The sequence below is a fragment of the Myotis lucifugus genome, unplaced genomic scaffold (genome assembly GCF_000147115.1).
Source record: "Myotis lucifugus unplaced genomic scaffold, Myoluc2.0 scaffold_678, whole genome shotgun sequence".
NCBI lineage: Eukaryota > Metazoa > Chordata > Mammalia > Chiroptera > Vespertilionidae > Myotis > Myotis lucifugus.
In genome coordinates, this window is record NW_005871726.1 from 144,084 (window position 1) to 171,474 (window position 27,391).

Sequence of the window (27,391 nt, forward strand, 5' to 3'; positions counted from 1 at the left end):
CCAGCCCACAACCTGGGCATGTGCCCGCACTGGGAATCAAACTGTGACCTCCTGCCTCATAGGTCAATGCTCAACCACGGAGCCACGCCGGTTTGGTCAGAGCACACTTTCTAAAATTCCCATCCCACCATGTCATTTACTTTTCTAACAGCTGCTCCACCTCCAGACTTCTGGGGCTGTATTTCCCACATCTCAGGCATCCACGTACTATTTATGCAACGTGGTTGTCTCCTTGTATGACTTGCCCTGTTACCTGCTTAATATTTGTCCTTTAAATAGGTCCACTTTTTTAAAAAAGTACATACATTTATTTTATTAATCCTTACCCGAGGATATTTTTCCATTGGTTTTTATTTATTTCAAGGAAGCTTTTTTTTTTAAAGATTCTTTTTTTTTTAAATTTTTTTTTAATTGATTTCAGAGAGGAAGGGAGAGGGAGAGATAGAAACATCAATGATGAAGAGAACATTGATCAGCTGCTTCCTGCACGCCCCCTACTGGGGATTGAGCCCGCAACCCGGATATGTGCCCTTGACCGAAATCAAACCCAGGATCCTTCAATCCACAGGCTGATGCTCTATCCACTGAGCCAACCAGCTAGGGCTCCATTGATTTCTAGAGAGAGTGGAAGGGACTGGGAGAGACAGAGAGAGAGAGAAACATCAATGTGAGAGAGACACATTGATTGGTTGCTTCCCACATGTACCCCAACCAGGGCTGGGGATTGAACCCGCAACCGAGTTACGTGCCCTTGACCAGAATTGAACCTGGGACTCTTCAGTCCACAGGCTGATGCTCTATCCACTGAGCCAAACAGGCTAGGGCTTACATACATTTATTTTAAAGGAAACTTTCTGTCCCTATAAGAAAAACTACCCTAAATCATCATCATAACGACAGTGATAATAATAATGGCAAACGTTTATTGAACATATCATAACAACAATGTTTATAATAATGGCTAACGCATATATGCCAGGTACTGAGTTAAGTGCTTTATGAGTATTTAACCTTTGTAACAGTTTCTGTGAAGTAGGAACTGGTATCTATCTCCATTTTGCAGAGGAAGCGCGGAGGCCCAGGGGGGTTAGATAACTTGCCCAAGGTTCTGCAGGTAGAAACCACAGATTTGAACCCAGGTGGTCTGGCAGCAAAACTTTTTTTTTAAGAGGATATATTATAAATTTATTCTTTTTTTATTCTTTATGACTTTAGAGAGAGGAAGGGAGAGGCAGAGAGAAATAGAAACCAATGATGAGAGAGAATCATCAATTGGCTGCCTCCTACACATCCCCCCTGGGGGGTGTGACCCAACTGGGAATTGAACTGTGACCTCCTGGTTCATGGGTTGATGCTCAACCACTGAGCAACACTGGCCGGGCTCAGGATATATTACAGATTTTTGTAGCAATAACTTAGTTCACACCATGCAATAAAAATACATTAATAAAAGTAAGTAAATAAAAGAACCAGTACATTAATCAAAATAAACAAGCTTTTGTAGGTTCTAAACTGAAGGATGTTCTTTTTCCCCCTGCAGAATCCTTAAAACCTGAGGCACTTAAAATTTGTTAGCCTTTCACCCTAGCTGGTTTGGATAGAGCGTCAGCCTACGGACTGAAGGGTCCCGGGTTCGATTCCGGTCAAGGGCATGTGCCTGGGTTGCAGGCTTGATCCTCAGTAAGGGGTGTGAAGGAGGCAGCTGATCAATGATTTTCTCTCTCTCCCTTCCTCTCTGAAATCAGTAAAAATATATTTTTTTAAGAAATTGTTAGCCTTTCTACTGAGATGTGAATTAGACACAACAATGAAGAAAAAGGTTAAGAGACCAGTTATCTGTTATGGATCATTCCAGCTTTGTTCAACCGTGACTGGAACTCTTCTCATATTCTCATTTGTTCTCCTGATAAAGTGTGCTGCCTGGCTATTGGCTGAACTTTGGATTTGGCAGAATATTTACTTCTAATGTTAGTACACACTAAAATAAGTATGAAAATAACAAGAAATATATTAGATACTGATTTTTGTTGGTGTATGTTGATACGCATCTGTACGTACTGTTACTGGTCTGTATGCGGACTGGGTATCGTATCCTCAGCGTTATGTGTAACACCCTCCATATGTCATCTCCTTCGATCCCTCAGCAGCCCCGTGGCGTAGTCATCAGTGTCCCCATTTTGCAGCTGTGGACACGGATGCGGAGAGGCTAACACTGTCCAGGGCCATCTCTCCACAAGGCCCACCGTCTTAGTGTGGTCACTGTGGTAAATTGCCTCGTCCAGTGCATTAGTGTTGGGGAGCCCCCTGCTCGCCCACGGCGGCAGGTGGGGGGCAAGCACTGACCCTGCCCCTCCTCCGCCTTCCTGCCCCGCCAGACTCCATCAGCAGCTACGAAGCCCAGATCACTTCTCTGAAGCAGGAGCGGCAGCAGCAGCAGCAGGACTGCGAGGAGAAGGAGCGGGAGCTGGGCCGCCTGAAGCAGCTACTGTCCCGCGCCCACCCCCTGGACTCCTTGGAGAAGCAGATGGAGAAGGTTGGGTGTGGGACAGCCTCCTCCTGACCCCACTGGTGGCCGTGGGGCAGAGGGGTGCTGGGGTGCCACTCCCAGATCATTGGGAGCAGGGCACCCAGTCATCGTTCTGGGTGTCGCATATGCTGGGTCCATACTGAGCAGGGTCTTGGCCTGCCACTTCCTAGTGGCTTTACTAGGTTCTCTTACCTCCACAATGAAGGACAGTCGTGTAGGGGAAAGGGCGCTAACCCTGAAGGCTACTCTCACGCACTAGGCGCTCTGGTGACTGCTTGGCAGAGTCAGGCTCCCTCTTTCCCCTGAAAACGAGGCCCATTAGACCCATTTAACAGATGAGTAAGATGAGGCTTAGAGAAGTTCAATAATTCTCCCCAGGTTTTGCACATGGAAAGGAGATTTGGGACTTAAAAATCAAAGCCATCTGGTTCTAAAATTTTTGTTCTGGAAATGGTATATCACTTCCTTTATTATTGTTTTCATTATTAATAATAGTAGGAAGCACATATTACCAAATTCTTCATCTTTCAAAGCAGGTTCACATCGTTACCTCACTTGATCCTCACAGCAGCCCTGTGAGGTAGGTACTTAGCTCATTTTATGCATGAGGAAACCAAGGCCCAGGGAGAGCAAGTCAGTCGCCCGGCTAGACAGACAGGTCAAAACAGGAGCCCAGGAAAGGAAGGTGTCTAACCCACACCTTCCCAGCAGAGGCTGCGGCTTGGTCTGGGGTGTTCTCCGGGAGCAGTTACCCAGGGCAGGAAGGAGAGGGCTCCGCTGACGGAGAGCCACCTGGGACGGGGGAGGGGCTGCAGGCCTGGCGTCAGGCAGTGCAGGCCTGGCCCAGCTCCTGCGTGTGGCCATGGTCAGTCCACAGCCTGGGATCTCAGAGTGGATTCCGAGGCTTCGGATGGATCCAGAGAGTTTGTTTGGGCCACACAGGCTTGCCCTGCCTGTTGCCATGGTTCACATAAGAGATTGGAGGGTTAGACTGAGCTTGTTTGTTTGTTTTTTTAACGTTTTTATTGATTGATTGATTTTTTTAGAGAGAGAGAGAGACATCAGTGTGACAGAAACATCCATCGGTTGCCTTCCACACACCCTGACTGGGGATCAGGTCTGCAGCCTGGGTATGTGCCCTGATTAGGAATCGAACCTGAGACCCTTTGGTCCACGGGCCGATGCTGTAACCACTGACTCACACCGGCCAGGGCCGCAGGGCCATTCTTGCTGACCGAGCCCTCCTGGTAGACGAGATGGCCTGGTGACGTGGTGAGGTTTGGCTGTCCTCGCACAGAGGAGCCTGTTTCATCCTCCTGGAGACGTTATGTTCAGCAGGATCCCAAACTTGGAAAGAGACCAAAAAGAAATAGCCAGCAATATGGTGGTGATTGGAATGTGGGAGGGAATATCGGTTAGGATGAGGTTTGGAAACCCAGGTCAGCAGTGGCTTAAATAAGAGAGATGCTTATTTTCCTAAGGTCCAGAGGTAGACGTTCCTAAGACTGAAATGGCAGCTCAGCTCTTAGGGAAGCTGCAAAACTGTTCTTCTCCAAAGCGACTGAGATCTTGCTCCCCGGTATTTGTCATCAGTTTGGCTCACATTAACTCCTATAAGAATTTTTTAACAAGTCGTTAGGAACTCAGGCTCCTTCTGTGTTGCTGTGTAGCCATAGGTAGCTTCTACCTCATGTCCAAGATGCCTGCTTGAGTGCCAGCCCTGCCCACATTCTAGCCAGCGAGGAGGAGGAGGAGGAGAGGAGAAACGCATACCCTTTAAGGAGTTGCCCTGAGGTTGCACATGGCGCCTGCCTCCATCTCCTTAGCTGTAACTTAGTCACGTGGCCATGCTTAGTTACAGGGAAGCTGAGAAATGCGGATAGTATTGTAGAATATAGGCTATGTGCCCAAGTTAAATGTTAGTGTCTATGATAAAAGGGAAACTGGATATTGGGGAAGGAATATGGCAGCAGGTGGGAAGATAGTCACGACTCTGGCCCCTTTCCCTACCACGTGCCCTGGGGCAGGTCTGGAGCTCCAGACCCTCTGTGATCTCCGATGGGGGTGGACAGGGCTTTCTGGGGAGGGTTCGCGGGGCTGATGTACTTGGAAAGAAAGCTCTGAGCAGACCTGAGGGGTCCTGCAGTGGGGAGGGCAACTGTCGCTGCCCAACCCCCCCTTCTTCAGGCCCATGAGGACTCGGAGAAGCTGCGAGAGATCGTGCTGCCCATGGAGCAGGAGATAGAGGAGCTGAAGGCAAAGTTGCTGAGAGCGGAGGAGCTGATTCAAGAGATCCAGGTGAGGGGAGGCCAGGGGGCACTGAGGGAAGAGGGCGCTGCAGGACCCTGTCCCCCAGCTTCTCCCCTGACCCCCTTCCCTAGAGACGTCCCCGGCACCCCCCTTCCCTGCATGGCTCCACGGAGTTGCTGCCTCTCTCCCGGGACCTGTCTCCCCCGCTGGAGCCTCTCGAGGAGCTGAGCGGAGATGGGGGTGCAGCGGCCGAGGCCTTCGCCCACAACTGTGATGACAGCGCCTCCATCTCCTCCTTCTCCCTCGGCGGCGGGCCCGGCAGCAGCACCTCCCTGCCCCGTGGCCGCCAGGGCCTGAGCCCCGAGCAGGAGGAGACAGCCTCTCTGGTGTCCACGGGCACCCTGGTCCCTGAGGGCATCTACCTGCCCCCTCCTGGTTACCAGCTTGTCCCAGACACCCAGTGGGAGCAGCTGCAAATGGAGGTGAGTGGAGTGGCCGGGTGCCCGTCTGCCTGCATGCGTCCACCTCTCCCTGCCCAGGCCGAGCCAGAGCTGGGGATCCACAGTGAAGAGAAAACTCCCTCCCTCCTGGCGCTTCCGCCGGTGAGGGAGCCAGGCCCACACATGCACATGGACACAGCACCTGCACGCGGGCACATGAGGAAGTCAGTGCCCCGGTGAGGCCCAGGGGAAAGGAACAGGTCCGGCAGTGCTGGAGACTAACCTGGGAGGTGACAGAGAGGCGCTCCCCGAAGAGTGGGGGCAGAAGGGACCGCACGTTCAAAGGCCCTGAGGATGGAGACTGTGGTGTGTCTGAGGGAGGAGAGAGATGAGGTCAGAAAGGAAGGCAGGCCCAGGGGTCAGCCTCAGTGCATGGGGTGTTCAGACAAGGAGCAGTGGGAAGCCTGAGGGGTTTAAACCACCGAGAGGCCTGCTCTGCTCTAGGCTTCACATGACCGCTTGGGCCTCGGTGTAGGAATGGGCTGTGGGGGGGAGGGCAACAGGAGAGGCGGGTGGCTACTTGGAGGTGCTTGACATTGTTTTGTTTTTGTGTCTGTTTGTTTGTTTTTATTGATTTCAGAGAGGAAGGGAGAGGGAGAGGGAGAGATAGAAACATCAATGATGAGAGAATCATTGATCGGCTGCCTCCTGCATGACCCCTCCTGGGGATCGAGCCTGCAACCCTGGCATGTGCCCTTGGCGGGAATTGAACCTGAACCCTTCAGTCCGCAGGCCAATGCTCTAGCCACTGAGCCAAGCCAGCTAGGGCCTTGACATAGTTTAGAAGAAGGTTGTGACTGGGACCAGGAGATGGCAGCAGAGATAAAGAGAAGTTGTTAAATGGCATTTAAATATATAAAATAAATATAAAAAATATAAGGCTTTGTTTTACTATGGTTGCAAATAGCATCAATTCCTGGGCTTTGGGCTTGAGCAACTGTGAGGATAATGGCACCACCTACTGAGATGCCAAAAAACAAAGGGGGGGAGGGGTGCGAGGCATAAGCGGCGTGGTGAGGGGAGGCCTTCCCCGGAGGTTGAGACTGAGGCCGGGTCTGTGGCAGGGGCGGCAGCTGCAAAAGGACCTGGAGAGCATCAGCCGTGAGCGGGATGAGCTGCAAGAGGGCCTGAGGCGAAGCAATGAGGACTGTGCCAAGCAGGTGGGTGCAGCCTCTGCCCCAGCCCAGCAGGGCCTCTGGCTGCACACCTCCTCCTGGGCCCCAGCCTCACCCTTGCCCCCTGCCACCTACAGATGCAGGTGCTCCTGGCACAGGTCCAGAACTCAGAGCAGCTGCTGCAGACCCTACAGGGGACCGTGAGCCAGGCTCAGGAGCGGGTTCAGCTGCAGATGGTGAGGGCTTGGGGGCTGGGGCAGGAGTGATGGGAATTGGTTGAGGGGGGGCACATGGAAGGTCAAGGCACCTGTCCTGCGCGGGCTGCACCTGAAGTTGGTGCCAAGTGGGTGAAAGGGTTTCCCGGGTACCTGGCACTGTGGCCAGAGCAGGGGCTTGTGTTCAGAGCGAGCCCACGGCGCACCTGCTGCGGGATCTGGAGCTGATCCCACAGGCTGGGAGCCGCAGCCTTGCCGCCGTGAAATTGAGACAGTGGGACCCAGCTCAGAGTCATGAAGAGTAAAAGCAGGGATGGAGAGACCAGATCCGTCCCAGCCCAGACGAGAGCGGTAGACGATTGGATTGGGCCAGGTGCCAGGTGCGAGGCAGGAAGGGGCAACCTGGGAGGCCGAGGGATGGTGCACAGGGGGCCGCTGCCCTGGACTCTGCCCTGTGGGAATCGAGCTCAGTGCTGCCAGGTTTTCTGTTTGTCAAGAGAAGCCAGAAATCTAGGTATTTGTGTGTCGTCTACCAATTTTTAGACTTAGCAACTAATTTAAAGTAAAAACAAACAACATGCACCAAATAAAGCAGCCAACATGGTTGGTGGCTGCCACTGTGTGACCCCCAAGTCGCTGAGAAGGCTGAAGGAAGAGGGGTCAGGGTGTGGCCTCCCAGGGGCCTGGAGACACCTGGTCCCCTCATCGCGCACTAACTCTCCATCCCCAGGCAGAGCTGGCCGCCTCCCACAAGGGCCTGAGCCACGAGGTGAAGCGGCTGACCGAGGAAAACCGAGGGCTCCGGGCCGAGCAGCCACTGTCTTCAGCCCCCGGGGTCCTGGAGCTGGAGGGCCAGGAGGAGTCAATGCCCAGCTCCGTCCCGGTAAGGGGGGTGCAGGCACCGGAGCCTGGGGTCCACCCTGGTGGCACCTCCTCCCTGTGGGACTGGGGGACAGATCCAGGCTGCCATGTTTTCACTGCGTCACCTTGGCCGGCTCACTGGGCTTTGCTAAGGCTGTCTCCTCAGCGGAGAACGGGACCAAACCCCCTTGCCAGCATCGCATGAGGAGAAGATGAGCGCACAGAATGCTCGATGTGAGAGAGCGGTGATTTGGTTTATTTTTAAGTGACACGAGATCCACAACGTTGAATTCGTCACAATCTTTGGTTCATAACAGCTATCATCATTGGTCTGTGCATGGTCTTTGTTGACATTATTAATTTGTTAAAAATATGAAGGTCGCCCTGGCTGGGTGGGTCAGTGGCTCGAAGCATCATCCCATTCACCAAAAAGGTTGTGGGTTTGATTCCTGGTCAGGACACATACCCAGGGGGCGGGTTCCATCCCCGATCGGGGTGCATAAGCGAGGCAACAGATTGATGTTTCTCTTTCACATTAGTGTTTCTCTCTCTAAAAATCAATGAAACCTCTTCGGGTGAGGATTTTAACAAAAAGTGAAGGTCGCCGGGAGCCCTTGCCCATCCTCACGTGGACCCTTACTGCTTGGCTCTGCTTCCACCTTCCTGAGTTTGACCACCCCTGCTCTTTTTCGGTGCCATTTTTATTATGAGCACACGCCTCCCTAAGCATGGAGTGCTGACCAGTCGTTGTTTGTGAGCGTTAGGAAAGGGTATCTTGCTCGGGGTAATCCAGAACTTGGCACCATTCCTCACGGGCCTCGGCCGGGGCGTGTGCTTGCTGTGCGACGCTCACTGCCGGCTCACGTACCGTCTCCTCGGCCCATGACGGGCTGTCCCCACTTTTAACAGATTCCTCCCTTCCTCCCCTGCCCACACTCCCCGTGTGACCGGTGACCCCCGCTGCCTTGGCCCTGCTGCCACACCCAGCAGGTGCTTTGCCCTTCCAGGAGCTGAAGCAGCTGGTGCTCCGCATGGGGCAGGAGGCCAGGGCCCACCAGCGGGCCCGGGAGCACGAGGCCGAACGCCTTCGCATTGAGATCGTGACGCTGCGGGAGGCGCTGGATGAAGAGACGGCGGCGAGGGCCAGCCTGGAGGGGCAGCTGAGGGGGCAGCGGGAGGAGACAGGTGAGAGGAGAGATGAGCTCCCTCACTCCTGCTCTCGGGGGTTTGGCCTCCCCACAGGGGACCACCTGGGTGCCAGGTGGGGAGAGAGATGGAGTGAGAACAAGCCTTAACCTCTCTCTCTTTCCTTCCCACACAGAGGTGTTAGAGGGTGAGTATGGGCTGGAGCCGGCGGGGCTGGGGCTGGGGCTGCGGCCGGGGCTGGTGAAGGAGGCGGGCGTGGGCCTGACGGCTTGTCCCTGCCTGACTTCCTAGCCTCCTTGTGCAGTCTCAGGACAGAGATGGAGCGGATCCATCAGGAACAGAGCAAGGTGAGGCAGTCAGGCCAGGCGGGATGAGGGGCAGGGGTGGCAGAGTGGAAGAGACCCTAACCGGCCCCTCTGCCCTCTGTCTGCCTCAGGCCAGGCGGCAGGAAGCCTCGAAGCAGCCACCAGGGTCAGGCCCCACAGAAGAGGTCAGTCAGGGCTGGAGTAGAGGGACCCTCCCGTGGGCCACCCTCTCCCGCCTGGCCCAAGGTTCCAGCCTCGTCCTGTCCCCTAGGCTCAGCTCACAGACCTCCTCTCAGAACAGAGGGCAAAGGTGCTGCGGCTGCAGGCCGAGCTGGAGACCAGCGAGCAGGTGCAGAGGGATTTCGTGCGCCTGTCCCAGGCCCTGCAGGTATGGCAGGGCCCCTCCCCTCACCACCAGGCTGCATGACCAGGTGACGTGTCCTGGGTCACGCAAGGACAGTCTCCAGGTAGAGGAGTCCTCTTCCTCCTCCTGGGCTGGCGTGGTTCTTTCCTGAGCTACTGCTCCAGAACGTTAAAGCTCTGTGTGTCCATCTCTGTCCTCGTGGGCAGCCCAGGGCCAGGCACACGGCCATGCTGTGTGCCATTTATCACCTGCCCTGCCCGCTTCCTCAGGCTGCCCTTCCAGGACCCCTTTCTTCCTTGAACCTGGTCTCACTACGGCATGGGGGAGGCGGGGCTACATTTGCCCACCAAGGGCCTCTGCTTGCCTCACTGGGCCCGCAGGTGCGCCTGGAGCAGATCCGCCAGGCGGAGAGTCTGGAGCAGGTGCGCAGCCTCTTGGACGAGGCGCCGCTCAGGGACATCGGGGACGTCAAGGACAGCTGAGGGCCAGCCCCACCCCTCGGGGAGACTGCCTTCTCCACTGCAGAACCAGGAGGCCTACGCTTTGGGGCTCAGGATGAGTCCTTCTCTCAGCCTGGGGGGAGGGGGCAGGGCCTCCTCCCGGGAGTGACTGGGCCTTCTGCTCCCAAGGATGACACTGGGTGAGGGTCCCAGCTCCCTCCTGAACCAAAGGTGCAGGCTCGGCCCTGCGGCTCTCTGGCTGCTATGCTGCCTCCTGGGTCCCACCCTGGTGCCCCTGTCCCCCAACCAGACTGCCGGCCCCTCCCCTGCTCCCTTCCCTAATCCCAGCCAAGCTGTGGGTGGTGGCGTGGAGCCTCCCTCCACACGTGCGTCCTGGACAGACAGCTGCTTTCTGGGCTGCATGACACTAAGATGCTTGTCCCCAGGGGCTCGACCAGGCCCAAGATGTGCATGGAGGCAAGGCCAGACTTTTCTGTCATTTATTTTCAATAAATAAGCAGCTCAGCTCAGTCGGTCGCCTTGTCCCTGCAAGCCCCACATGGTTGGGGAAGGGAGGTTTTTACAGGGTAAAGGGAGGTGGGTGGCTGGGTGGGGAGGCGAAGGGAAGGGGACATTGTGTTTATAAACAAGAATGTCGAGGGGGAGAGGGGTGTGGGGTCTGTGCCACAGCTCTGGCTAAAGGTGTGTCACTATCAGGATGGGGAAGAAGGGGCAAAAGGACTGGTTACTTCCTTCTTTCATCTTCTGGATCTGGAAGGAGAAAAGGAAGGGTTGAAGCAGGTGGCGGGAGAGGAAGAGTCCCTCCCAGGCTCCAGGCTCCCCCCCCTGCAGACTCACCTGGAGGGTCGCTCAGCAACCCCCATACCCACCTGTGTCCCCAGATCCCACTCCCAACCACTGCAGCCCCAGCGGCAGACAGCGCAGCGCCCAGCCAGCGCAACGCAGCGCAGCCCAGCAGACAGTGTGCCCAGAGGCCAGGGCAGCAGCCCGCCCCTGCGTGGAAGCGCGGCAGTGGCAGTGTGCGAGCGCAGTGACCTCGGAGGCCACCCGAGGGGGAGAGGGGTCAGGTGGGGGCACAGCAGCTGGGGGCAAGGACAAGAAGGGGGGCGATACCTGTGACACGGTTCAAAGAGATGGAGGAGGGGGAACGGGTTATCCTATGGCCAGAGAGGACAGAGAGACAGCCGTTATTGGGGGAGGGTGGGTGTGGAGGGCCTAGAGGGCTGAGGAAGTCGGGGCACCAAGGAGGAGGTGTCTGCACCAGACATGGAGGGAGGAGGGGAGGAAGGACCTGGGTGCGCCTCCCTGGTGGACAGTGGTCCTGCCAGGACCGAGAACACGCCCACCTGAAAAGGAAGAGGGTGGGGGCGGGCGCCTTCGCAGCGCAGAGAGAGGGGCTGTGCTCAGGGCCCGGGGCTGACAGGGCGCAGAGGAGGGAAGCCGCTTACCCTCCAGATAGTTCCGAGCAACGAACTTCAGGAGTTCGTCGAGCCCGATGACAGGCAATGAGATCTTGAGGACCATGAGCCACTGGGTCACGTCCAAGGCCCGGAGCTTGAAGATCATCTGAGGGGGGTCAGAGGCAGTGAGGACAGTGCCCCCCTGAGGACCCAGCACTGCCCAGCCTCCTTCCCTTTGTGAGCTCTCAGTCACAGAGGCTCCCCGGGGGAACGGGTGCCTGGCCAGAGGCGGCTCACCGGCAGAGGGTCCACGTAGAGAATGAGGAAATGGAGGGACATGGAGAGGCAGATGGAGCCCAGCAGCCAGATGTTCACCCAGGGCGGCATCCGCACCAGGGACTGGTTCTCAGAGAGGCTGCCAGCGGGCGGACGGGCCGAGGCAAGGGTGGGAGACACGAGAGAGTGGTGAGGCAAGAGGAGGGGTGGAGGGCAAAGGTGTGTGTGTGAGGGGGGACAGGTCCTACCTGTTGAGAGCATTGCACATCTCGATGGTGACCAGCACAGACAAGGCCATGGTCATGGGCTCAGGGGCCTCAAAGATCTCACACTCCACACCCTCAAAGTCGGGATTGTCCTCGGTGCACTGCATGAAGTGAGTCTGCAGGGGGAGGGGAAGGAACTGGGGTCCCACGGAGGCCTCGGGGCCACCCTTCTGCTCCCCGTCCGCCTCCGTCCTCCCTCTTCAGCCTCCCTACCAGCTGGCTGTAGGTGACGTGAGGCCCATCCTCTGCATACAGGAACCACCAGGCAGCCGCTCCCACAGTGGCCGCACCCACGTAGCCTGCGGTGGGGAAGATGGGGGGTTGGGGGTCAGGGCTAGGGGGATGGGAGGCATCAGGATGACCGATGGCTGTGAACAGCTGGCAGAGAAGGAGCAACGGGGGCAGCTGCCCTGGAGGGGCTGGCGTCCCGGAAATGGGTCCATTTGGAAGGTTGGAAAGGATTGTGGGGGTCTCATCCTACTCACCCCCAATTGCCATGTAGCGGAAGAAGAGCCAGCCACTGATGAGGGGCTCCTTGGGGCTCCGGGGGGGCCTGTCCATGATGTCCAGGTCCGGTGGGTTGAAGCCCAGGGCTGTGGCCGGGAGCCCATCAGTCACCAGGTTCACCCACAGCAGCTGCACAGGGATCAGGGCCTCAGGCAGCCCCAAGGCGGCTGTCAGGAAGATGCTGCCGGAAGGAGGCGGTCATGTCGTCCTGCTCCCAGACCTGTGGCCCTCCCCCACCCGGCTGGGTCCTCCTGGACGCCGCCCCTGGCCGCTCACCAGACCACCTCGCCCACGTTGGAGGAGATGAGGTAGCGGATGAACTGCTTCATGTTGTTGTAGATGGCCCGGCCCTCCTCCACGGCAGCCACGATGGTGGAGAAGTTGTCGTCAGCCAGCACCATCTCGGAGGCGGTCTTGGCCACGGCGGTGCCGGAGCCCATGGCGATGCCGATCTCAGCCTTCTTCAGAGCAGGGGCGTCGTTGACCCCATCGCCTGTCTGCGGGGAGAGAGAAGGTGGGACCTGGCCCCTCCCACCCCCCTCCTGCATGTGACCAGGGCCCTCACCCAGCTCCTCCCTCCCCGGCTCCGAGCTCCTGAAGACAACCGTCCCAATGGACCCTCAGCAGACGGCCCCATGCCAGGCTCCACGCCCCGCCTGGGCAGGCCTGTTGGCTCCTCACCATAGCGGTGATCTCATCGTAAGACTGCAGATACTCCACAATCTTCGACTTATGGGCAGGCTCCACGCGGGCAAAGCAGCAGGCGCGACGGCAGGCCTCCCGCTGCTCGCTCAGGGGCAGGTCATCAAACTCCCGGCCAGTGTAGGCGCGGTCTGTCACCTCCTCGTTCTCCCCAAAGATGCCAATTCGCCGGCAGATGGCAATGGCTGTGCCCTTGTTGTCCCCGGTAATCATGATCACCCGGATGCCGGCATCACGGCACAGCTGGATAGAGCCTGTGACCTCCTTTCGGGGAGGGTCCAACATGCCTACCACGCCAACAAATGTCAGGTCCATCTGGGGAGGCAGCAGAGAGCGACAGGATCGGTGAGGGACTCGGAAAGGGAGCCGGGAGGAAGCTCTCGGGAGCTGGGCAGAAAGGTCTGAGCTGGGGAGAGGTGACTGGGCCTAGTGTTTAACCCTCAGCGGGGCAGGAAACCCTCCTTGCTTACACGTCTACCTGCACCCTTGGCAGTGCCAAGCCCATTGTAAGTGGCAGACTGTGTCTCACCGAAGAACTTGAGCTGGGGGTGAGGGTGGTGGTTTCTGCTTTCCGGAGGGCCATTCACTTGGTCTACAACTTGGAGCCAATCTGTGTGAACGGCCATGCCGGAGTCCCCTCCACAAGGTGAAGGGAGTGGACTGGTGCTATTCAGAGAGCCAGTCCACTAGGAAAAAGGAGCCTGTGCCAGAATGCAGGCCGCTGGGCTGCTGCTTGCATCAAGAAAGCCACGATGGAAATGTGTCAGCTGCCCCGAGTACGTGCGCTGACTTCTGCTCTGTGTGCTCATCGCCTTACCTCATCATGGACCGGTGCACGGTCACACGCAAAGCAGCGCTAAGGTTCTTTCAAACTCTAACCTCCTGTGATTCTAGGACCCGGGACAGAGTAGGAAAGGACAGGGTGGAGGAGGGGGTGAGGCAGATGACGCTGGGACAATGGGAGTCCATCCACTCACCTCGTAGTCCATGAACTTGGTAGAGTCTTCCAGGATCATATCCTCTCGCTTCGGGGGCGTGTCCCGGGTGGCCAGAGCCAGGCAGCGCAGGGTGTCCCGGCCAGTGCCCCACTCCTTGATCACAGTCATGATCTTCTCCTTCATCGGCCCTGTCATGGGCACCCGGGTGGTGCCGACTCGCACGTAGGTACAACGGTCGATGACCCCCTCGGGGGCACCCTAGGAGACCAGACCAGCATTCAGAGAGGACTGTCTTCTTTCCAGGGCACAGTAAGAGGGTGGATAGGAGAGCGGCTCAGGCCCAGACAGAAAAGTCTGGGGCACATTCTGATTTCTGACCTTGACAAACATCTTGTTGCCTACGGCAGCCCGGGATTTGGCGGGAGAGCAATAGACAGACATGGACTTTCTGTCTCGGGAGAACTCCAGGGTGAATTCCTTCTTCATAAGCTGGCGGATGACCTGTTGAGAGGAGACGGGAAGCGGGAGGGCAGACATGAGGCTGCAGGAAAAGAGCGCTGATGCTGTGCTAGAGGGAGGAGTCCCCGGCATAATCAAAAGGCTGTGGAGGTCGCACGGACCCCAGGCTGTCAGCTGAGTGGCACCCACGGCACACCAGGCGAGAATTCCGCAGCCACTGCGGCCACTGCGTTACAGTGTCCGGCTTAAAGCACAGCAGAAACGAGATGGCAGTGTGGCACTGCCCACGGAACACTCAGTGATGGTGGCATGTTCTATGCTAGGAACGACTGAGCGTGGGACATGGGGCTGGTGCAACTGCAGAACCGAGTTTTCACTTATATTTGTTTTTAATTAATTTACATTTAAACAAACACGTGTGCTTCTAGAGACATGTACTTAGGACAGTGCAGACCTAGTGCCTGGCATGAAATAATAAGTGTTCTATAAAAATGAATGAGAGCCTGTCACCAAATGCATCATGGATATTTCTCCATAAAATAAAACAAAACTAAAGATAACAATAATAAAATAAAAATAAGTTGATGTTTATCATTTGTGAATTAAAAAAATATTATCATTTGTAAATGATTAAAATAGGTATCAAGTAGCCCTGACCGGTTTGGCTCAGTGGATAGAGCGTTGGCCTGCGGACTGAAAGGTCCCAGGTTCGATTCCGGTCAAGGGCATGTACCTTGGTTGCGGGCACATCCCCAGTAGGGGGTGTGCAGGAGGCAGCTGATCGATGTTTCTCTCTCACCGATGTTTCTAACTCTCTATCCCTCTCCCTTCCTCTGTAAAAAAATCAATAAAATATATTTTTTTTTAAAAAAATAGGTATCAAGTATACTGAAACAAAAATAGATCCAGAGACATAGAAGCATCAAATAGACCATCCAACCTCAGAGGGAAGGCAGGGGAGGGGCGGTGGATAAGAGATCAACCAAAGGACTTGTACGCATGCATATAAGCATAACCCATGGACACAGAGAGTAGCGGGGTGAGGGCATGTGCTGGGCGGTGGGAATGGCCGGGGAGAGGTCAACGGGGAAAATGAGACATATGTGATACTTTAAACAATAGAGAAATTTAAAAAAAGAGATAGTGGTGATGGTTGCACATCATGAATGTATTAGAAGCCCCTGAAATGTACACTTTAATGGTTAAAATAGTGAATTTTATGTTAAGTGAATTTACCTCAGTAAGACAAAAGCACAAAATTAAAAATATGTCTACTGACATATATATGAGCATCTCGCATATGAGACGGTGCTGTGGGGAGCATAACACCCCAGAGGAATTCAATGTTTCACTGAGTAAATATTAACAGCAAGAACTCAAGGGCGAGGGAAACAGACCAAGGGGAAGTGAAAGGATGTGCAGTGGTCACATTTCGCAAACCCTAAATCAGGTCTCGGGATATAATTAAAACAAGTGTGTTTCTAGAGGCAAAGGGGTAATAACTGCAGTCGGGGCTGCCCCAGGCGGTTTCTGGGCCCAGCTCTACGCCTTTTCAACTAGGGAGGGGCGGGAGGAAGTGATCTTAGACGAAGGAAGGGATGCTGCAGCTGCGGCGGAAAGAGCAGTCCTGGTCCGGGGCAGCGGGTCCTTTTCAAAGTCAGCCTGACCCAGAGAAGCTGGGGAGTGGCCACCGGTCTGTACTGGCTGGGGAGCCAGCATGGGACACGAGGGCCTCCCCAGCCCGACAGGGGGCCTCCTTCCTGAAGTTCCTGGGGTCCTGCCTGGCCCAAGCGATGGGGGTGAAGGACCCCGTGGGAGGGAGCAGCCAGACTCACCGAGTTGCAGGCGTTGGCCCTCTCCACCTTCGAGAGGCTTCTCACATCCGTGTTGAATACATTCATCTTCTCTACGAGGGTGGTGAGTGCGGTCTCGGTGGCCTCCCCTACCTTCTCATAAACACCTTTGGCCTGAGAGGGCAGAGGAGGAAGAGGAAGTAGGTGCCCTGGGCTCCTGGCCCCTTGCTCCCACCAATCCCACCCACCTTCCACCTAGAAAGGGAAGGAGCAAGCCACTCCCTTCCCCTTACACCGAGGAAAGGACTGGTACCAGGGACCCCTTCCCGTGCCCCCTGCCCCTGAGCCGGCCGGCGGGGAAGGAGGGCGGCTTTGGGAGTGTCGAGGTTACCTCGTTGAAATCCAAGGAGGAGTCATTGCAGAGGGCACAGATGGTGGCCAGCTCCACCAGCCCATCATACTGCCCCGCCCGGACTGGCTTATCGTTCTTCAAGCTGGCAGCGGGGTCGGGGGGAAGGAAGGAAAAGAGACAAGTGGAGAAGAATAGGGAGTGAGATGCAGAGAGAGCAAGGGGACAGCAGTGAGGCACAGTCGGGGCAATGACAACCAACTTGGAGATCAGGTGGGACAGAGAACAAGGTCAGGGAAGGAAGAAGAGAGAGAAAGGAAGACACAACTAGAGGGGGGCCCAGGGAGGAAGGTGGGTGTGCGGAGGCGCGAGGAGCTGAGACGCGGGGGACTTACACCTCTCCTTCAGGGGCGTAAGTGGAACCAGTGATGGAGAACTTGTTCAGCACGCAGGAGTCTCCTTCCACCTTGTCGATGACAAACATCTGCGGGAGAAAGAGGGGTCTGTGCAGACGCCTGGCTCCCTTCCCCTGAAGGCACCGAGGAGCCAAGGCTCGGAATGTCCCTCTGCCCACCACCTGCACAAACTAAGTGAACTTCCTACCACCCTCCGACTTGCCTCTTTTTTCTCCCTGCATCCCCCCTCCCACCACTCCCCTGCAATCTTCTCTGTGATTGGTTACTGGCCTTAGCACAGAAGTGAAGACGTGCACCGTAAGTGGTGGGGAGGGGGCTACAGTCCACCTGTTCGCACAGGACCCATAGGTAGCTCCAGCCACCAGGGCCAGATCTTCTAGTTTTGCAGGAACAGCTAGAAATTCCGGTTATTTTCCTATGAAATCTCTGGACTTTGAATGCAGGCAATGAATTCATTTTTATGAAAAATGACAGGAGCTCGGCTGCACAAGCCTGTGGCCTGGCGCTGAAGCCGGTGCCGTGGAAGGAGCAGCATCTGCAGTGCTCCGAGGGGAGCACCCACTGAACCAGAGCAAGTGTGGAAGGGACGGCGCTAAGACATGTTCCAAGACAAAGGGGTCTGTGGTCAAGTAAGTCTGGGAAACTCTGGGCTAAACAAAGTGAAATCCACCCTCTTTACAGTCGGCCTCTGAGGCTTTCAAATGCCAAGAGGCATGTGGGCCTCCCCAAGGGGCCAAGGGCACAGCCCTTCCTCCCCTGGTCTGACCACAGAGTCCCCAAGTCCCAGAACAACAATTTCTATTTAATGGACATGCTATTCCAAGAGCTCCGTTTAGGTCGGGGATTCTTGGTCAGGGGGATCTGTGAACTTCGATGGCAAAAAAAGAGAAGAAGACAAGCCCTGGCCAGTATCTCAGCTGGTTAGAACATCGTCCTGATACGCCAAGGCTTCAGGTTCGATCCCGGTCAAGGCACATACAAGAATCAACCAATGAATGCATAACTAAGTGGAACAGCAAATCAACGCCTCTCTCTCTCTCTCTCTCTCTCTCTCTCTCAACGCCTCTCTCTCTCTCTCTCTAATCAATTAAAAAATGCTCATACTTAAAAATAAAGAAAAAAAATAAAAGAAGACATCTCTGGTTTTCTCTCTAACCGACATTTAGCATTTCCTTCCAATTATGAATGCAGGCAATGAACCACAGCTTCAACATTACGGTAGTTCTTAGGCCCACTGCCAGACTTGCTACTTAAATGCGTTAATAAAGAAGCAGAAGTGTTACCAAATTGCAAATCTGTTTTTAAAATAGTTTGATAACTGTGCTTAAATCATTGGTTTCCTCTGTGATCTGCTCTATTTTTAAAACAGAATCCTAAGTATTTATTTTATTTATTTTTAAAATATATTTTTATTGATTTTAGAGAGGAAGGGAGAGGGAGAGAGATAGAAACATCAATGATGGGAGAGAATCATTGATCAGCTGCCTCCTGCACGCCCCCTACTGGGGATCGAGCCCACAACCCGGGCCTGTGCCCTTGACGGGAATCAAACCTGGGACTCTTCAGGCTACAAGCAGATGCTCTATCCACTGAGTTAAACCAGCTCGGGCCCTAAGTATTTACTTTATACATTTCACATATTACACTGAGAAGAAGTCCAGACTGCTGGAGAGCCTGAGGCACGGGGAGATGGAGAGCCCTGGTTTGGGAAATGCTGCTCGAGATGAGTGTGGCCGGTTCCCAGGGCCCTGCTGTGGACGACCGTTCTGGAAGGCAGGCTAGTGCACAGGCAGGGGCTCTGGGCCAGACAGACTTGGGTTTGAAACTCAATTCTGCTACTTCTTACTTGGGCAGTGAGTTTCCCAGAGCCTCAGTCTCCTCCTCTGGAAAGTGGGGTAAGTGAGACCTTTCCCCGTCGGGGCTGCTGTGGGGGATTAGAGATAACACAGGGCAATGTCTGGCTGGGCAGAGGGGCCTCTCGGACCCCCTCCAGAGCTTGCAGGATGGCACTCCATCTGCCCTCTGAGCACTTCTCTCCAGGTCAGTAAGAAGTGGTGAGTGATGAAGGGCAGCCCTATCTGGGGAGGCTCATTGCACAGGGCAGTCCCTGAGCGGGCGGGCCTGTGCTTCTCTGACCTTGCAGACAGACATCTGGTTGGTGGTGAGGGTGCCTGTTTTGTCGGAACAGATGACAGAGGTGCAGCCCAGAGTCTCGACAGAGGGCAAGCTCCTCACGATGGCGTTTTTCTTTGCCATCCGGCGGGTGCCCAAGGCCAGGCAGGTGGTGATGACGGCAGGCAGGCCTGTGGGGGGAAGAAGTCGAGTGAGGGATTGATAATAGAGATGGGAAGGAATGGCCCCCAAAGCTATCAGGCCCCATCCCTGGAACCTGTGGATGTTACCTTATTTGGAAAAAGAGTCCCTATTGACGAGATTAGCAAACGGGGTGAGAGACTGCCATACCTTCTGGGATCGCAGCCACAGCCAGGGCCACAGCGATCTTAAAGTAGTAGATGGCGCCACGGAACCAGGAGCCCCCGTGGACGGGGTCGTTGAAGTGGCCAATGTTGATGAGCCACACGGCCACGCAGATGAGAGAGATGACCTTGGAGAGCTGCTCCCCAAACTCGTCCAGTTTCTGCTGTAGAGGGGTCTTGTCCTGCTCTGTGGCGGCCATTTGGTCTCGGATCTTCCCAATCTCGGTGCTCACACCAGTCGTGGCCACGATGCCGATGGCCTTGCCAGCTGCAATGTTGGTGCCCTGGGAAGGTACAGGCAAGGCAAGGAATCAGGCAAAGGACTCCAACTGTGAGACTCATTTCCTTTCTTTCTTGTTTTTTTTAAGGAAAGAGAACCTTTATATTTAAGGATGGAAATGATTATTTGGAAATTTAAACAGCTAGATTATACAAGATCTTTTTTTTAAAGAAACAGTGTATATATATGTATATGTGTGTGTGTATGTATATATATATATATATATATACACACACACACACATTATGTATATGTGTTGTGTATATGTGTATATATGTGTATGTGTGTGTGTATATGTATATACACACACACACACACATATATATACATATATACACCAAATATATATATATATATTAAATTGATGTCAGAGAGGAAGGGAGAGGGGAGAGAGAGAAACATCAATGATGAAAGAGAATCATTGACTGGCTGCCTCCTGTACGCCCCCTACTGGGGATCAAGCCCACAACCCAGGCATGTGCCCTTGACCACAATCAAACCCAGGACCATTCAATCCGCAGGCTGATGCTCTATCCACTGAGTCAAACCAGCGAGGGCGGGACTCATTTCCTCCCCCACGGCCACAGCTCACCCAGACCAGCTGGCCCCGCATGGCTCACCGAGAAGAGCATGTTCTTCTTATCCTGGTTGACAGCTCGGGGGTCAGGAACAGGCTCTGTGTGCTTGATGACAGAAACGGACTCGCCTGTGGAGAAGGGGGTCTTCAGAGGACACCCCCCACTCCCCGGCCCTAATGCCCCTGCGCGCAGCACAGGCCTGGTAAGGACCGAGCAGTGACCTGGAGGAAGCCTGGACTCTGGGAGCAGCCCTGGCGGCAAACGGGGAACTCACTGCCCTTAGAGTACAAAGACCTGGACCCACACCTCGGCTTCACCACTTGAAGCTGCCTGTCTTAGGATCACCTAACCTGTTCGCTCCTCTGTACACAGGGAGGGTAACAGGTCCACTTAGAAAAGGTCCTGGTGAAGCCAGTCAGCTGACTCGGTGACTGTGCACTGCCCACAGGGGGGGCGCAGTCTCCTGGGAGGGAGCCCCCCTCCCCCACCACCACCTTCTGTCCCAGTGGAGACCCAGAAGCAGTGGTGCTTTAAGTGCATCTGAACCTTGTCTTGTCCTAGGACCTATGGTTCCTCACTCGCAGGCTTTTGCGGAGGCAGGATAGTTCCCTGGGTGAGTGTGTCTGTCTGTCTGTGTGGAAGGGACGGATCAGCGGCCGCCTGGAGAATGGGCACAAACGTCGCCCTCTCCCACACCCTTGTGTTTGAGTTTTGCGACCGTGAACAAAGCTGAGCAGTGCTGAGCGGCTGCCGCTGCGGAGCCAGGAAGGGCCCTGCTGCTGGGTGTTCTCTTCTCACCCGGAATCGCATCCCTGTCTGCCCACCCGGCTCCTACTCACCCCCCCTCCCCCCTCCCCCGAGGCAGCCCGCCCGGCCACCACACCTGTCAGGATGGACTGGTCAACCCGGAGGGTGGTGGACTTGATGGAGAGGATTCGGATGTCTGCGGGGACTTTGTCCCCCACTGTGGAGAGAGTAGAGAAGAGTGAAGTTAGTTGAGAAAGTGTTTTTCTTCCTTCCTGAGAAAAGCGCAATTTTTGTCCAACTACCTCACCTCATCCTTCAGGTCTTGGCGAGGTCCCCCCCGGCTGGGTGCCCACCCGGGGCTTGAGTCAGGCCCTCAGCATGTGCTCCTGTAGCCCCAGCATCTCCCTCTTAACACTCATGCCACTGCCCCCTCGCTGAAAGCTTTTCTCCCCACGGGCTGTGAGCCCTGTGAAGGGAGGCCTGGCAGCTGAATAAATTTATGTTGAATGACTGAAGGGAAAATGAACGGGAGACAGCACAACAGAGAGGGAGGCAAGTGAGAAAGGCGAGGAGGGAAAGGCAAGCAAAGAACTAAAGGAAACAGGGCGAGTTGGAGAGACGTGTGTCGGGGAAGAGGAGTGGAACAGCCAGGGCAGGTAGGAAGAGACAGGAGAAAACAGGGGAACTGAGAAAAATCAGTGTCAACCAAGACTGAGGGCGGAGCGAGAAGCAGGGGAGAGTGAGTGAGAGGGACGCGTGAGGAGGGAAGGCGCAGGAGAGCGAGGAGCGGCCGAGGCCGAGGGCACGGTCCATTGCAGAAGACGCACATCCACAGCGTGCTGTCCAGGCTGAGCATGTGAGCGAGGGCGGGAGGGGTGAGTGCGCTGGGAGATGGCGGAAGAGAAGGGGAGGTCTGCAGGGAGCGAGGAGAGGGGGGCTGAGAAGTTGTGGGGGCGGCCGGAAGGAACGGGTCAGTCCAGGAAGCCCACTGGGGAGGCTGCAAGCGGATGCCCCACCAGACTCGAGACCTTTGAGGAGGCTAAGTGCCTCCCAGCCCTCTGCCTGATCCTGCCTGGTCCTAAGGATGGTTCTGGGGACGGGGTTCGACTGCGATCCTTCCCTTGTTTCCGAGGTTCCTCCTCCTGTGCCAGAGGAAGCTGATGGAGGAGGGACGGGGTTGGCCATGGAGTTGGGCGGGACACACTGTCACCCAAGTCGAAGCGATATTTATAGACATTCATGGCACAGACTCCAAACTGTCACCATAGCAGGACAGCGATGGGGCACCAGGGTCTTCAGCCTGCCCTCCCTCCCTCTCTCCAAGTTTCCTATGGTGGCAACATGGGTGTCTGGGAGGGAAGCCCACTGAGAAAGATACGTTCCCCTCTGCCAGGGGCCTGGAGATGTGGGGAGGCCCGTGCAGGGCAAATATAAAAACCGCTGAAGGGGGCAGAATCCCAGTAATCTTAGCCACCGGCCCCCACCTCTCCCTGCCGGGCATTAAGTGTCCCTCCGCACAGAGGCGGGGCCCTCCTTGCGCTCCCCTCCCAGGTCCCGTGTTCTCCGCTGGGGCTGAGTTTCCCTTACATGGCCGGGGGCTTGAGCCTTTGGCCCCGCTTCCTCCCTTCAACCCTCGCTCCTTCCCCTTTGAGAGGCCTCAAGGGCACAGAGAGGTCAAGATTTAAGGCTGACCAAGCTTGGGGGTGGTGGAAGGAGGGGGAAGCCAGGCCTCGGGAGGGGGTGGAGATGGGACCATTGGCAGGGACTGGGCTCCACCTGTTGCTTGCAAGTACTGGGTGAGAGGCGGGGGGGAAGGGGGTCTGCCTGCAGCTTCAGGGACAGGACTGGCTGTTCCTGTGAGGCTCTGACAGGGAGGGGGGGGGTGCTGGGGCCACAGTGCCCTGGGGTGACCTCCTGAGGAGTCTGGAAGGAGAAGCAAAGACTCTACCACCTTGGCTACCTCCTGGACCCAGAATCAGGGAGTGACCAGTCCTTGCCCCCAACATATACATCTTCTTGGCCTCGAACCCAAGGCCTCCTACTCTGGACCACTCAATCCCATCACTCACCAGCCACCTCCACAATGTCCCCGGGGACAATGTCCCGAGCCTTGATCCTCTGCACTGACTTCCGGTCAGCCCGGTAGACTTTCCCCATCTCGGGCTCATATTCCTTCAGGGCCTCAATGGCGTTCTCTGCATTACGTTCCTGGGGTGCAGGGCGGAGGACAGGAGGAGCATCAGAGGGAGAAAGGTGGTGGGAGGGGAAGGGACTGCCTGGGAGGGCTGGGGGCGGAGTGTAGAGATGGCGGAGCAGGGGCCAGAGTCCTGGGGGCAGTGGGATCCACAGAGGAAGAGGGAGGCTCTGCAGCCCCCGCTCCTGGCACAGGGAAGCAGATAAACCCCAGTGTGTGTGAGGAAACTGTCACTTAGAGCTGAACACAGTTAAGGGGCTTTTAGGGAGAAAAGAAAAGAGAATTAAAGAAAATCCGAAAGCAGGGGACAGGAAAAGTAGAGGGTAGTAAGGTAAGAGAAAGAAGAAACTCAAAACTATTATTTACTGAACTCCCTCTATACGCCAGGCACAGGGCTAGGCGCTTCTGCACTCATCACCTGGTGACGTTTCACCACTCTGGGGGCAGGACTACTAGCCCCATTTTATGGATGAGGAAACTGAGGTTCAGGGAGAGGAAGGAACTTGTCCAGGGCTATACAACCAGCAAGTGACAGTAGGGAGCAAGTCTCCCCCACTTTCCAACACTCCGTCCCATGTGCAAAGGCAGCAATAGGACCAGAGGACAAGGCCAGCCCAGGGAAGGTGATGGGGGGGCGGGGGTGGCCTCCTGCTCAGTGTCAGGATGGGAAGGAGTGGGGTGGGGTCAAGGCTAACCTGCCAAACCCCCACGATGGCGTTGGCAATGAGGATCAGGAGGATGACAAAGGGCTCCACAAAGGCAGTGACGGTCTCCTCACCTTCCTCAAACCAGGCCAGCACCTGGGGAGCAGGGAGAGGGAGAATGACAGGAGCTGGAGCCCCTCCAACAGGGAAAGAGAGCCAAGGAGGTGAGGACACGGGCAGGAGCGAGCGGCGGGACCACAGGGCACTGCGCGCCCACGGCGCAGGGCTCCACACTCCAAGGAGTCACACAGCGCTGCCTGCTGATGCTCACGGGCACAGGGGGCACCGGCGGGCACAGGCGGGCGGACACGCACCACCCAGGGCCTGGCAAGGGCGCGTTCAGGTTCCCTGGCTGGGTTGTTGGCCTGTAAGCGAAGCTCAGGGGACACCCAGGCCAACGACCCCCACGGCCACGTCCATCTCCTGGGAGCCAAACCCCGAGGAAAAGCCCCCGTGGTCCTCACGGCGCCCGGCCCACCCACACCCCTCCCCCAGCCGGGCTGGGAGCTCCGGTTTCAGGAGGGAGCAGGAGGGGGGATAGAGTTACCGCCTCCTATACACACCCCACCCCAGCTGTTGCCTCTGCCAGGCAAAGGCGACAGCCACAGGCAAATGTCAAGGAGCAAATCTGAGAAGGGAGAGGGCGGCCCTGCCAGCTAGTGCTCAGGGGCCGCGAGGCCTCCATCGCGGAGCCGGGGACAGGGAGACCTGTGCCCACAGTCCTCCTTCCATGGGGACTAAGTCCACCCCTCACACGCAGGGTGGACTGCTGGGAAGGTGGGTGCCAGGGCCTTGGGGAGGGGTCAGCCCTGCGGTGAGGAGGGGTCTCAGGAGCCCCAGCCCCGATGGGGCGGGGAGGCCAGAGGCAGGTGAGGGGTCACCCTCGCACCAGCAGCTCTTTCCCGCCTCTCGGAGGGAATCTGCCTCAACCAATCAGCGCCAGGGGGCGGGCCAGGGGGCGGGCCGGGGGCGCGAGGCTGCTCCGGGATTGGTGGAAGGGCGCGTGGGCCCAGGCCGCAGGGAGCAGTGGTGCCGGGGGTGGCAGCAGTCTCTGAGCTGGGGAGCCCTGCGCTCAGGGGGTAACCCGAGCCTCCAGAGCCCTTGAAGCTTCGGGGATGGCTTAGCTTCAGTGTTTTGGCTGAGAACACCCTTAAAGCTTAAAATAAAACCTGCCTGCGGGGCGTGGGAAGGACAGAGGAGGACGCACACCAGTCCCCGCGCCCCCCTCAGTTCTGGTCTGCAGAATAGGATGCTGAGGGCTTGGACTAGAGCAGCCTCTGATTCGAGCCAACACCCAGCACGCTCCCCAGATCTCCTCGCCGCCCCCCCCCCCCCTGCCCTCCCACACTTACAAAGGAAATGCAGGCGGCCAGGAGGAGGATCCGCACAAGAAGGTCTTCAAACTGCTCTGCTACCAGCTCCCACAGGGACTTCCCTGGGGGAGAGGCAAGGCGAGGCCCCGGGTTAAGGTCTAGCGGATGAACCGCTGGGACTCTGGGTGCAAGCAGGGGTCCAGGGACTGGGAGCACCCTTCCAGCCTGGAGCTGTGAGGTTCTGGGGTGATGGGCAGGCCACTTGGCTCTTAGAGAAGGGCGGAGGGAGCTTGCCAGGGCTCCAAAAGCAGGCTCCTTCCTCCAAGCGGTGGGCAGCTGTTCAAGGGCTGGATGCCTCAAGGAGAAAGTGCCTGGAAACTTCTGCCCCCAGCCAAGCTCCCACCCTTGGGGAGGGGTATTTGCCCCAGGAGTGAGTAGGGAGAGGGCAGGGGAAGGGAGTGGGACCCAGAGGGGAGAGGGAGTCCAGTAACTTACCTTCCTCGGCAGGGAGCTCTACCCAGGGAAAAGAAAAAAAGACATATTCATTTGGGGTTCAGTCTAATGCCCCCACACCCTGGGACTTGTGACTAAGGTAGGAGACTCAGGCCATCAACAGGGCATCTGAGGTTCACCAAGGTCACCCATAAAACCTCCCAAACTCCGGGTCTCAGGGCCCCTGTCTGCCAGTATCCTCTCCCCACCTAGTCACTGGACCAGGGCCCAGCTCTTCCCTAAGTCCCCTGGAGGGAGAGGCTCCCACGCGAGTGTGAGTGTGTGTGTGTGCGCGTGCGTGTGCGTGTGTGAGTGGGTGCTGCCGGGCTGTGAGAGGCCATTGCCAGCCGCTCCAAAGGACACTTACCATTGGGGCCGTATTTCTCTATGTGCCGCTTAACTTGGTCCGGGGTGAGGCCTGTGGTCTCGCTCACCCCAAAATAGGCCAGACATTCTTCTGTGCTCTTGGAGTGTGCAGCCTCCATTGTGCTCCCTTCCTGGGGGCCAGGGGGCGGTGTTCCTTCTGGGGGCGTTCCACGTGTGGGGGGCCTTCCTCAGTGTGTTCACCTGCCTGTTTGTCTGGGTTTCTTCCTTTTTGTCTCCTGCCCCCCCCAGATTTTTCTTCCCTCCAGGAAGCTCTGACCCCCGTCCCACTTGCAGCAGCTGGCCACCCCCCCAGCCCCCAGCTGGTCCTTATGAGGGAGTAGGGGGGGGCAGGCTCCCCCCTCCCCCAGATCAGGGATTGGCTGGCAGAGGCTCCAGCAGGAGGGGTCAGAAGAGAGATATTTCTGCTGACAGAGGGGGAACAGTGGGGCTGCAGCCCGAGGTGTCACTCAGAGGGAAGCTGAGGTGGCCCAGCCACAGGAGAGGGGGTAGGGAGGGACTTCACTTCGGTCTTCTGCTGCTGACCCCTCCCCCCGCTGCCTCAACGTCCTCAGTGGCACTGAATTTCCTATTCCAAACTCATCCCTCCAGGTCTTCCCTGAGGCCCACTTCTCTGTCCTTCACCTTCCCCTTTCCTCACCGCTTCCCGCCTCATCCACCCTGACCCTGTGTCTCCTGCCAGTCTCCTTCCTCACCTCATTTGCTTAAAGGCCAGCAGAGACACTCAGACCTTAGCGGACTGAAGGGGAGACATCCTTTGGGGGGCCAGAGGAAGTGGCTCTGGGGGAACAAGGGAAGCAGGGAGGGGAGAGGGTCAAGGGGACAGAGCAGAAGATGGTAACCCTACCCCAGGGAGGGGTTGCTGCAGCCATCAACAAGGGATTTAGTGTCCAGGGCCTGGTGAGCAAAGCCAGGACTGCCTGTCTCTCCCCTAAACTCCCCCCCACCCCCATCGCTCTAACCAAGCCTCTGGGAACATTGCCTCTAGCCCCCCCCCCCCCCCATCCCTAAAAGGAAAACCCCCCCCAAATGGGATACCCAGGCAGCAAGGTGCTGATGGCAGAGGGGGATATGCTGATGGGCAGAGGGGGACCCCAAGTCATGGAATAAGGGTTACCTTATCCCACAATGCTCTCTTTAACCTGAGGGGTTTACCTGGCAGACCCCAGATAGCTGTGGTCTGCACTCCACCTGGCCCTGAAGTATCTGTCCTCACAGGGAGGGAGGGCAGCTCTGTGCTCAGGCTCGGGGCCACCCCATTGGAAGAGGCCTGAGAGAAGCGCATCAAGGCAGCAGGACAGGGGCCTGGGGAAGCTGGATAAATAAAGCAGAGGCTCCAGACCAAAGGCGTGGGGAGGGCAGATGGATGGGG

The 27,391-nt window shown here is 56.6% G+C and overlaps 2 protein-coding genes across 3 annotated transcripts in view; one reads left to right on the plus strand and one right to left on the minus strand.

Moving 5' to 3' along the window:
• The window catches only part of RABEP2 (rabaptin, RAB GTPase binding effector protein 2), an 11,772-nt gene extending 1,519 nt beyond the window's left edge, over nt 1-10,253 (plus strand). Inside the window, exons 2-13 of the mRNA XM_006105365.3 lie at nt 2,376-2,533; nt 4,715-4,825; nt 4,909-5,259; nt 6,342-6,437; nt 6,530-6,628; nt 7,338-7,490; nt 8,476-8,653; nt 8,790-8,801; nt 8,906-8,961; nt 9,051-9,104; nt 9,191-9,307; nt 9,664-10,253. Coding sequence (XP_006105427.1) covers nt 2,376-2,533; nt 4,715-4,825; nt 4,909-5,259; nt 6,342-6,437; nt 6,530-6,628; nt 7,338-7,490; nt 8,476-8,653; nt 8,790-8,801; nt 8,906-8,961; nt 9,051-9,104; nt 9,191-9,307; nt 9,664-9,765 — 1,487 coding nt within the window. The 3' untranslated portion in view covers nt 9,766-10,253. The remainder of the gene's footprint in view (nt 1-2,375; nt 2,534-4,714; nt 4,826-4,908; nt 5,260-6,341; nt 6,438-6,529; nt 6,629-7,337; nt 7,491-8,475; nt 8,654-8,789; nt 8,802-8,905; nt 8,962-9,050; nt 9,105-9,190; nt 9,308-9,663) is intronic.
• ATP2A1 (ATPase sarcoplasmic/endoplasmic reticulum Ca2+ transporting 1) lies at nt 10,208-26,308 on the minus strand. 2 transcript variants are annotated; one of them, XM_006105364.3, is made up of 23 exons: nt 26,003-26,308; nt 25,639-25,656; nt 25,183-25,265; nt 23,822-23,926; nt 23,002-23,140; nt 21,069-21,149; nt 20,228-20,313; nt 19,314-19,611; nt 18,987-19,153; nt 16,830-16,918; nt 16,477-16,579; nt 16,128-16,259; nt 14,212-14,334; nt 13,873-14,091; nt 12,875-13,210; nt 12,470-12,690; nt 12,172-12,374; nt 11,900-11,985; nt 11,669-11,802; nt 11,442-11,559; nt 11,193-11,310; nt 10,858-10,901; nt 10,208-10,494 (listed from the first exon to the last, which is right to left on the minus strand). In XM_006105364.3, exons 1-22 carry the CDS (start codon nt 26,118-26,120, stop codon nt 10,897-10,899), a joined length of 2,982 nt encoding a protein of 993 aa, XP_006105426.1. In that variant the 5' UTR covers nt 26,121-26,308; the 3' UTR covers nt 10,208-10,494; nt 10,858-10,896. The 2 variants fall into 2 exon arrangements, with proteins under 2 accessions (XP_006105426.1, XP_006105425.1); XM_006105363.3 differs by lacking the exon at nt 10,858-10,901.
• Between the last annotated feature and the right edge of the window lie 1,083 nt (nt 26,309-27,391).